The sequence below is a fragment of the Alligator sinensis genome, unplaced genomic scaffold (genome assembly GCF_000455745.1).
Source record: "Alligator sinensis unplaced genomic scaffold, ASM45574v1 scaffold649_1, whole genome shotgun sequence".
Classification (NCBI taxonomy): Eukaryota; Metazoa; Chordata; order Crocodylia; family Alligatoridae; genus Alligator; species Alligator sinensis.
In genome coordinates this window covers 1,967,599-1,978,836 of record NW_005842127.1, presented here as the reverse complement: position 1 = coordinate 1,978,836, position 11,238 = coordinate 1,967,599, and the positions used below count along the sequence as shown (strand labels likewise).

The window sequence follows — 11,238 nt, the reverse complement described above, 5'->3', positions numbered from 1 at the left end:
GGCAGGGAAGTAAAGACCCCTGTGTGAGATTCAGAGGAGCTTGGCGACCTGATCCATTGCCCACCTCTTCCCGTCTTCAAGCGGCAAATATTATAAGACGTATCTATGAGTCCGATTTTGGTGGCGCGCTCACCCAGAGCATCCGGAGCTCTGTTTCCGTGGAGCCTAGCAAACTCCACGTGACCGTTCATGTTGTCTTTGTCTGTAACCGCAACTCAAGCAAGTTTTCCAGCCTACACCACGACCATCTCTGGTGTAAGTAAACAATCTTTAAAACTACCGCTACAAGTCTGTGCCTAATTCTAGCTTGTCGTGCCCCTCTCTCCGACCCCGCGTGCCTGGGCTGCTGGCCGCAGCCCGCGTGCAGCACGAAAAAGGGCCTGGCTCGCGCCCGGCCCGCACATGAACTAATATCATGCATAGCTTGTACTATGTATTTATTGGATACAAAAGTGCTGCTTAAAAGTGTGTTAATGGAGTACCCATGCTAAACTTTGCAGCAGTTTGTGATACAAGGTAAAATGCATCTATTCTGGATTAACTAAATCTATGTGTACCTGTAGTAATTTGCCTGTATACAACATTCTACAGGTATGTTTATTTTAAAGTCAGTGTTTTTAAATTTGCCCCTCACTTCAATGTGCTTAGGGAGAGCAGAGTCTGACAGTAAGGGCCTGGGGAAAGGGCTACAGAGGGAAGGGGTTGTGGGGGCAGGGGGCAAGGGACCCATCTGACCCCCCAGATTTATTTTCCCTGCTGTAGCAGTGGGAGAGGGGCAAATTCAAAGCAAGCCTCCAAAAACAGATTCTGTACCTGGAAAATTGTAATTATGGAGGCGTTGTCTTATATTCAGGATCATCTTATATTCGACTAAATTAAGTATATTCCAGATCATTTGTGCATCATGACCGTTTCCCGTAAATATAGATTATGACTTCTGATATAATTTACCAGAATATATAACTTGCCTTACATAGGAGAGGCCTTTTGCTTGGGCCCCTTTCTAGTGTCAAGCTTGTCTGGATTTCAGTCAGTCTCCTGCTCATGGACTATGTAACCCAGGTACACCCAAGGGTGTGCCCTATTCTCAATCAGATGAGATGGGTAGGCAGGATGGGGTGCTGTGAGAGGAATGTCAAATTTCAAGCAGATTCCTCTTTCCTCTATAGGGTTAGCCCAGGCCCAAAGTTCTTAACTATATACAATTTATTAAGTTACCAACATATACATATACATATATGTATGTGTGTATATATAACTCTTTAATACAGATATAATTACAGATATAGATACAAATATACATATAAAGGCCTGTTAGCTGGAGGAAGTTGGCCCTAGGGAGGGCATTCGGGTAAGTACCTGTGCGTCAGGCCCAGAAGAGGGGTGGATCCCAGGACAGTTAATCCAGCAAGTTTATACCACAAGTGGGTCAGCTAATAAAGACATTCTTACAGAGCCCATTATACAGAATTAATACACCTATTTATTTATAACACCAACAATAATAATAGATACTGAATAGAAAACATAAGTATACCAGATATTAGACGTACCCTACTTGGGTTCTAACCACTTGGTCCCTCAAATGGGATAGGGCAGGGGTAGGCAATGTTTTTTGATCGGAGTGCAGAAGAAACCACAATGTCTACCTTGGAAGGTGCCAGAGTGCCAGCATTCCAGAAAAACAAAATGAGGGCGGGGGGCATACATGGCAGGATGCATTGCATATTATTATATTTAATAATCATAAATATTGCCTTTGTTGTTGTGTATTCCTTTTTTGTTGAGCATGTTGCAATGAGAGAGGAAAAAAACACAAGTAAGAGAAAGAGGAGAGAGAGAAAGAGAAAGAAAAAAGAGAGCAGAGAGAGAACCAGACATACTTGCATGCACACAGAGAACCATGTGCACAAAGACAGAGAACCAGAACACACCCAGAACAGACACATGCACACACACACCCAGAACAAGACATGTGTGTGGACATACAGACACAAAGAACCAGACAGAGGCAGACAAATATACAGAACCAGGTGTGTGGATACATGGAGCTGGGCTCCTGGGCCACTGGACAAAGTCCAACCCAACACTGCCCTGGTCCCACCAGAGCCCTTGTGCTTCCCCAGGGTGCCAGCCCCCGGGCTACAGTGCAGCTGACTGAGGCCCCGGCCTGAAGCCTGCCCATCAGCCCAACCACCCACCCACCCCGCACAGCTAAGCCCACAAAAGGTGCAGTGCTCCTGGCAAGGGGCAGCGCCAGCCTCATCCCAGTGAGGGGGCTGTGCTGGGGCTGGGCTCAGAGCAGTGGGAGTCAGGCAGGCTCAGCTGAAAGTCCTGTTGCAAGCAGCCTGGGCTCTGTGGTTGGCAGCAGCTACCAGAGCCTGGGCCGGCTGCAGCTGGAAGGCTGCAAACAGCTGTTCCAGGCTCTGCCATCAGCTCTATACCAGCGGGTGCAAGTGTGCCTTGGAGCAGATGGTGGGGATAGGGCCAGAGGCAGCACAGCCCTTCCGCTGTCTGTTCTGACATGCATGTGCAGTTGCTGCCAGCATGGAGCTGATGCTGGGGCTGTGGAGCCCAGCACAGCTGCTTGCAGACTGCCTGCTGCTTACGGCAGCTGCCCAGAGCCCAGGCTGGCTACAACAGCTGGGCTGGGCTCCAGAGCCCAGTCATCAGCTCTGTGCCAGCAACAGGGGAGAGGCTGGGGTTGCGCTGCCTCAAGCCACTCCCCCACCGTCCGCTCTGAGGCACGCATGTACCCAGTAGTACGGAGCTAATTCTGGAGCCTGGAGCAGATGTTTGTAGCCTCCTGGCTGCAACCGGCCCAGGCTCTGGGTAGCTGCTGCCAACCGTGGAGCCTGGTCTGCTTAAAGCAGGGCTTGCAGCTGCCCAGCTAGCTGCTGGGAGCAGCCCGGGCTTCATGGCTGGCAGCAGCTGCCTAGAGCCCAGGCTGGCAGTGATGTGCCAAGCAAAATGGCCTTGTGTGCTGTGCTCGGCACATGTGCTGGGGTAGTTGCTGACCCCTGGGATAGGGTCTTCTCCCCCTAGGACCACTTCCCCCACAGTCCCTTGCCCAGAGGCACCTCCCCTGTGGGACCCGGGTTCCCGGTAACTCATGGGCCTTCCTCTGGGGGCTGTCAATCTGGCCTCTGGGTCCCCACACCATCTCAGGCCTCCTGGAGCCGTCAGCCTCAAGTTGAGGGCTCTTCCCTCTGGGCCCTCTGTCCCGCATTGGGCACCCAGGGAGCTCCTATGGGAACTGAGCTCTCACTGGCTTCAGTTCTCCAGTCTCATGCCGGTTCCTGGGTCTCATGCCAGGGGTCCTTCCCTTTCCCAGGCCCTGCTCTGGGCACCAGAGCTCTTTTAGTTTAATACTGAGCCACACTGCAGGGCTCTGGCTTTCTGGCCTAGAGCCGGGCCTAACTTGAGCAGTCTCAAGCTGCTCCCAGGACTGGCTCTCCGTGCGCTGACCTGCGCACTGTGTGTGGCCTGAGCAGCCTTGAGCAGCTCCCAGGCCTGACTCTCTGCACTGATCCACGCACTGTCGAGGCTCAGGCGGGGTCCAGATGATGGTCTTCTATTCAGCTCCTCTCTCCTTGCCATCCCTTACTGCATCTGCCCAGTGTGCTGAGCATGCTAGGCTTTTATTTACACTGGAAGCCCCGCCCCGAAGTCTTCTTGACCTGCAAAGCACAGTCTTCAATCAGGTCCAGGTGCTTCTTGCACCCCTCCCCTCTGAGCAGAGGCAGGGCAAGCCCCTCCCAGCTGTTACCTGATTCGTGGAAATGTTCTTCCAATCCAAAGTGTCCTTCTCCACGCCAGGCTTGCCAGGCAAAAGCAGCAAGCCCACCACAACCGTTTCTTCCCCTTAGCTTAAGCTCCCTATTCTCTGTTTGGGGTTTATAACTGCCTGCAGGTCCTCCTCAAGCTGCTAGCCACCCACAGCTGGGTCTCTACCACTGGCTGTCTGCTACCACTTAAAGGGCCAAACCACCCTTTTATAGCACCTCAGAGAGTCATCATTCTAGCCCAACTCCTAGTCAAGGCTGGACCCTCTGGGATAAGTGTTTGCACTTAAAAACTTTCATTGCTGAAGATCCCACAACCTCTATCGCTAATCTATTCCAGCATTTAACCACCTACATACTCCAATGTCCAACCTAGATCTCCCTTGTTGTAATTCAAAGCTTATTTGGTTAAGGAATAGTTGGTCATCATCCTCTTCATAACAACCCTAACCCCTCTTTTTATTTATTTTAAGACTGTTTTCAAGTCCTATTTAAATTGTAAGTTTTTTGGTGCTTAAGGCTATCTTTCACTGTGTTTGTACAGTGTGCTGTACAAGGGGGCACTTATCTTAGCTGGGACAACTCAACTACCCAACTACTGGCTGCCTAGGTAAATTTAGGCAAATTGCTTCACAGTATCTGTGAAATAGGGAAACTTACACTTATATATCACTGTATACTTGATATATCACTGATATATCACTGTTATATATCACTGGGATCTTTGGACAAAATGTGAGAGAAAAGAGCTGATGCTGCTGATGTAGTAACTTTCAGGCAACCAGGGCTTATACCATCAGTGGCCCCATACTGTTCAGGCCACAACAGGGTGAACCACAGGTGCCCCCTGACTGCACTGTGCACAACAGACACCTTCAGCTCCCTAGCTATGGGCTCCTCTATTGCACCACACTGCATGGGCACCCCAAGGCTGTGGGCCTTCCTAGTGCTGTAGTCTGCAGTGCATCACCCTGCTCCATGGGGTGGAGGCAGGAAGTAGAAGCTGGAGGAAGGAGGAAGAGCCCAAAGCCCATGGCCCATGACTTACTTCAAACACAGTGATGGGGCTGGGGGGAAACAGTGGCTGGGTGGGAGCCTGAGGATCACAAATTAACTTTGTGATCGTCATGCAGCCTGCAGGCCACCAGTTAGACAACCCAGAGGTAGCATACTAATGCATGGCTGAATCTGAATGCTTCTGGAGCTTGTATCTATGCACTGTGGACATAGATATACATACTATCCTGGGTTACAATACAGTCCTATCTTTATTAAAGCTTCGTTGTTGAACTTCCTTACTATCTCTTTGCTAGTCCTGTTCTTGAGCTGTCACGCTAGCTAGCTGCCTGTCAGCTCTATTCCTATGTGTAAATCATGTGCTATTTGTTCCTTCTGCTACAGTTGAGTTAAACTGTCACCAAAGATTAATCATCTAAAACCAAGACTCCAAATGGCTGGGAACAAATATATGCCTTGGCATTTCCTTTACCTTTTAAAAAAATATATATTTTAAGACTTTTTTAGTCTAAGGCCTTTCTCTCTGTATCTCCCTCAGACATCTTCAACATTTGAGAGAAATAGAGATGCTGGCAATTTAAATTATCATATACTTCCTGTGAGGTCCAACTTCTTTCTCTTTAGAAGGAGCTGTTAGTGCCCCATCCTGTGAAGGGTTCAGCCCCCTGTGCAAGCTGAGGACATTCAGATCTGAAAGACGTGCAATTTACCACAATCTAAATAGTCTCTTTAAATTGTAGCTATCAAGAAATCTGATCTAGTAATTATTATGTATTTGACAGTAGTAGAAAGACCTCAGCCAGGATCAAGGTGCCATTGTGTGAAGTGCTGTGTGTATGCGCGTGCGCGCGCACACACGCGCACACACACACACACACACACACACACACACACACACACACACACACAGAGCCATAAAATCATAGGGTTACAAGGTGCATGAAAGGTACGTAGTCCACCCCTGCTAGTCAACTATAACTAGCACTTATGTGCTATATGGGCTAGACAGACAAACAGTAAGAGGAGAAACAGTGGCACAGAGAAGTGAACAGATTTGCCCAAGATCATAGAGCCGGTTAGCGGTAGAATTTGAAACAGCATGTGGAGATTAAATTTTTCAAAGCACCTACATGATTTAGGAACCACAATCCCATTTTTAAAAGTAGGACCATGTAAGTTTAGAGAAGTTTAGTGGGGGTTAGGCTCCTAGGGCACTTTTTAAGTAGAACTCTGTCTCCTAAATCACTTAGGCACTTTTGAAATTTTTATCTTAGGTTTGCCATCCTCTGGATCACACTACAATGAACAGATATGTAGCCCCACTGTCAGTCCTTGTTGTATCTTCACAGTATTTCATCTGAGTCACTGCTCTTAGCATGCCATCCAGAGCAGTCATTCCCTTTTCAATGGCTTTTACAGCAGAAGGAATCCATGCCCAAGTCAAGATGGACCTTTTTCCCATTCAGTTGTTTTGTTCTAAAACCACTAGGTGGGAGTAACAGAATGTTCCAATCAGTTTTTCTTTTAGATATGCCTAAAGTAGCACAATGTGGTACTTCAGATGTGGACTAAATGGTTTTACTTCTAAAACTTCTAAAAATATGCTGACATTTGAATGTAAAGGAGTAGCATATCATAGTTAAACTAAATATACTAAAATAAATCCTACAAGAAAACAAAACATAAGTGTTCATACACATCAGCTTTTAGTGACACTATCAATGCACATTTGCTGTTAGCTATCATTTATCACTTTCTCCCATTTTCTCTCTCAACTGTTCCTGTGGGTTCATTCAGAACTTACAGTTGCTTTGCCTTTACTTTTGAAGGATACAAGAAAAAATATAATATTTCTTTATTCTAATTTCATATTCATCATATACTGTCTGGCTACCAGGGATGAAAACAGAGAGACCTAAACTACATTGCCCTGAAAAGGAAGTTCTACTCCACAAGGACCTTTTTCATGAGCAATCCATTTTCCCCAGAAGGCTATTAGCACCCTACTGCTAAAAAGGTGAAAACTCTCTTTCTTAAATGGTAACTTAAAAAAGACCAAAATCTTAATCTCTCTTAAAATATTAGAGTCATTATAAAGAATAGGCATCACAGCCTCAGATCAGCATCTGTACTCAAACTTGAAGTTTAAATGTGACTGGAGATGGGATTTGGTTTAAAACTGGTTAAAAAGACTAAATGTTTTTGTTTTGCAGCAGAAAATCTATTTTTTGACAAAAAATATTGTTAGATCCCCTAATATTCAGAAAAAAATGAATTGGGTCTTTGTGTGATATGTTTCTTCTAAAATTCAAACATTTTTACTAGGTCTACTTCCATTTCAGATTAGAACCCATGTATGCAGTTTGTATCAGTCTAAACATGGCCCAAAACTTGGGATGAAGGATTCATGCTAGGAATTTTGGTTAGGGTGTACTGCTGGGGAATGATTACAATAAATATGTATATTTATTCAAAAACAGAGGTGTGTACGTATTCCATAGTTGTGAAAATGTTCATAATGCACCCGCTCCTCTTACTCCCACTAAATCCATTAAGTTTAACTCATTTAGGGTTTCAAACTTCAACAGATAGGTTGAAATGTTTGCATCAGTCCATACATTTTTTGAGTTAACCTGGGTCTATTTTCAAGTTGGTCCCAAACATGTTTCAAGCAAAGCAAGGCCACAATTTTGTGTAAGCATCAGTCTTCTGAATAGGAGGTTCATGTGATTTTGATGCAATGACAGATAATATGGCATTTTCACTAAGACTTCTTGCAAGCTGAACACAGTAAATTTGTGGGACACCAGCACACACAGGTCAAACCCAAAGCTCATGTTAGCAGTGGTCTGAATATACTGATGATTCTACCAAACTATTTGATTTCTACTGCAGCTGCATATGCTGCAGGCTACTTTCCAGCCCTACATCGCTGGGTGTAAGGCAGAGGTAACTGGGTGAAATGCTGTTATGCAGGGATAATAAGGCAATTTCCCTGCAATGATCAGCAAGCAGCAACTTGTGGTTCAGGAGCAATGGGGGTGATGAAATAAATTCCCTACATTACTCATCCTGTCTTGAGCTGGGGTGAGGGAACCCTTGCCTCAGAGCCTGTGTGCGCTCAGGGTGGGGTGCCCTCAGGCTGAGGTGACACTCTACTCATCCCTCTGAGGGGCTTTGCTGGAGTATCAAGGGATTCCCACCTGGAACATGGAAGGGGCAGGAAGCAAGGGAGGAGGAGGTGGAACAGCTGCAGCCTGTTGAAGTGGTGGCAAACAGCTTGGCTGGCTGGCTGGCTACCCTGGGGGTGGGAGGTTCCTAGCTCAGTAGCAGCAGCAGCAGCAGTCCTGACAGTAACTGGGCTTAATGCCTGGTAGGGACCATGAGACCTGTCAAATCAACTGGCTCTGGGCTCCGAAGCCTCCTCAGTTTATTGGTAGGTAAACTGCATAGATCCTATTGCTAGTCTACATACAATTCAACATCAAAGAACTATTAAGAGTAGTGCACTGTGGTGCTATTGCTTATTACTGATGGCTCCTGATTCATTCTATCTGGCTAATATAAAGAAATAATTGATTATACTCTATTCCACTAATACAGAGAAGACAAAAAGCAGAATCTCTTAAAATAATATATTGCATTCCGATAACATACAGAAAAATAATAAAATATGTTATCCTAATGTATTTCATCCTATTTTACTCATTTATAGAATAATAATAGCATAATACATTAGCAGAAGGCATCCTATTCTATTTATTCTATTCCAATAATGTATAGAATAATAATAATGAGAAGAATAGATTCTGTTCTTTTTCTAGTATACAGAATAATAGCAAACTGTTTTCAGAATATATTCTATTAATATAATGTAACATATCCTGCTGCTGTGTACCCAGTGTCCGTTAATAATGAAACTTTTTCATGCTACTGAGTAGGTTGATTAATAAAACATATTGTTATTAAAGCTTATATTTGTATAATATGTTATCATATGTGTATATTTAACATATTAACTATTTAAGATATTAAAAAGAGGTTCTAAATAGAAACTTAAGAAATTTAACTACAATGAAGAGAGAGTTTGAAGGGGTTTTGAAATGACACAATCTAACTGCAGATGCTACTGGAACCCTCAGCTGCCTCTTCTTTATAGGTTGCATTTTCTGAGTCTCCCTGATTGTTTTATGAATGATTTGGGGGATGGGGGAGCAGAATAGGGCTAAAATCCATCTGTGACCTAGTTTGTGAGCATTAAGGTTATTCCTGGCTGTCATCTTTGTTCCAGAAAGCTGAAAAAGACCTACAAAATGTCAGGTTTTGTTTGTGCATTTTTTTAAATAAAAGAATGGCAGACTTTGCATAGGGGAAAAATATCCTAGGCTTTTATATACGTATCTGTTTGTCTTTCCACGGCAGGTGTTATTAGTGGAGGGATGGCATGATCTGGATAACAAAGACTATGACTGCTGGCCCTTAGAAAAACCAGATGAGTATAACATGCTGGATTGCGGAGGTGAGTATGTTGTACAGTTATTCAACAAAGTCCATGTCTCTGGCTGAAGGAAGAGATGACAACTTGCAAATAAAGGAAATAAAATAATCCCTAATGCATGTCAGGTCTCTTTCATGAAGGGAACTATTTGAGTCAGTAGCAATTTTTCTTCCTAGGTGAAGGAAAGAGGCCAATTCACTTCATAATAAATGTTTGTTTGGAGCTATTGACTCGACAGAGTACCTGTGAGGGGGATTTGAAATCAACAGAAATCATTTCAACTAATTGGGTTTAATCAAGGAATTTTGTTTCACTCAAGAAAAAACAAAGCCGCCTAAATAAAAGAAAGCAGACAATCAGCCCTGCATTGCAGCAGATTGTTTAATTGTGAAGTTGCTGTAATTTTGCAGAACCAGTTCCAAACCAGACTGTATTCATTTAAACACTCTGGCCAATAAGTAGAGTCTCTTCATCAGTATTTTAATTGAGATCTGTGTAAGGACTTCGGGTCCAGGCTTCAAATAGAACTGAATAGCTTTAACATGTAAACATTCATATGAAACTCAAAGTCTGAAGAGTACGGATTATAAACTGAACTTTCCATAACCTGGTGAATTTAGCAATTTTCTGCCCAGGATTAAAACAACTCGTTATGACCACAACTGATTTTGAATTGGCTACTAATGAGTGGTCATGTCAAATAGATACCAAAGGAAACAAAGGAAGAAAGGTTTTTATTTTGTTTCCCTGCCAATCCCATGATGTCTGAAGCTGTTGCACTACCATGCTCCCATTTTACCCAATTTTAGAGCAGTTTGCAGGCTACTGTTTATGTAAAACACCGCTGCCAGCTTCTAAAGGCAGATGAAATTCAGCTAGAGACAAATATTATGGCTTTTTTTTGCTATAGATCAAAACCTTTATTCTTGTTTTGCTATGTGTTTAAGCATGTCTGAATAGGATAAAAGGACAGAATCTGCTTGTTTTGGGAGTCTATGAAGGATATAAACTGCTTTGAGAAAAATAAAAGCTTCATTTATTTTGACCTTTTATTGCTTGCCATCAAACATAGCAAATATTTCACCTTTTAATAATTGGTGAAAATATGGCTAGATTGGAATGATATTTCAAGTGTAGCCTTGTTTTGTTTTGCTGTAATCGTTATTCATGGTCGGATTGCTTGTTTGCTTTTCTATAGCACTATATGCCTTAAAGGATTATTTCTGTTAAAATTAGCACCTTTTGAAAAGGCACTGTGCACAAGAAAAAGCAGCTGAAGTCACCAACCATACAGTAACAAAATGTTCTAATCACTAAAAATGATATTAAGCTTCTCCTGCCAGCCTTTGTTGATATAAGTGGTCCTATTCAATCATGGGGGGGAAAGGGCTTTGAGATGCCATCTAAGTCCAACCCCCTCATTCAGGGCAGGGTCCTGTTGTATAAAGCCTCCCAGAGTAAATGCTTGTCCAGCCTGCACCTAGGCAGACAAAGTTCATTGGGTAAATCTGATATCTTTTATTAGATCAACTCAAAAAGTTGGAAAAAATCTTCTTTGCAAGCTTTTGGGAACAAATACCTTTCGTCAGGCTGAGGAAGCATCTGCAGATGGTCTGTGCTCTTACTAGATGGAATAGTAAAGAAGCCAGAGGCTGGTATGCAGGCAAGGAAGGAAGTCAGTGAAAATGTAAACTGAGGTAGTCAATGGGTGAGAGACATGGGGAGGAAGGAGGGGGAATGAATATAGCTGGTAAATAGTAGAGAGGTTACCTGGGGAGTCAGATGATAGGCAGGTTATAATGTGTCATAAATCCAATGTCTATATTTAGTCCATGATTTTTTGTATCTAATAGGTTGATGAAGTGAAGTTCATAGGCTCATCTATGAAAGGTATTTTAGCCTGCACCTAAAACATACAATGCCAGAGATACCAAAACC

The 11,238-nt window shown here is 43.7% G+C and overlaps 1 protein-coding gene across 1 annotated transcript in view; it reads left to right on the top strand.

The window, feature by feature from the left end:
• The first annotated feature begins 8,184 nt into the window (after positions 1-8,184).
• LOC102369559 (atrial natriuretic peptide receptor 2-like) overlaps positions 8,185-11,238 on the top strand; it is a 49,090-nt gene continuing 46,036 nt past the window's right edge. The window contains exons 1-2 of the mRNA XM_025205747.1: positions 8,185-8,238; positions 9,225-9,321. Coding sequence (XP_025061532.1) covers positions 8,185-8,238; positions 9,225-9,321 — 151 coding nt within the window. The remainder of the gene's footprint in view (positions 8,239-9,224; positions 9,322-11,238) is intronic.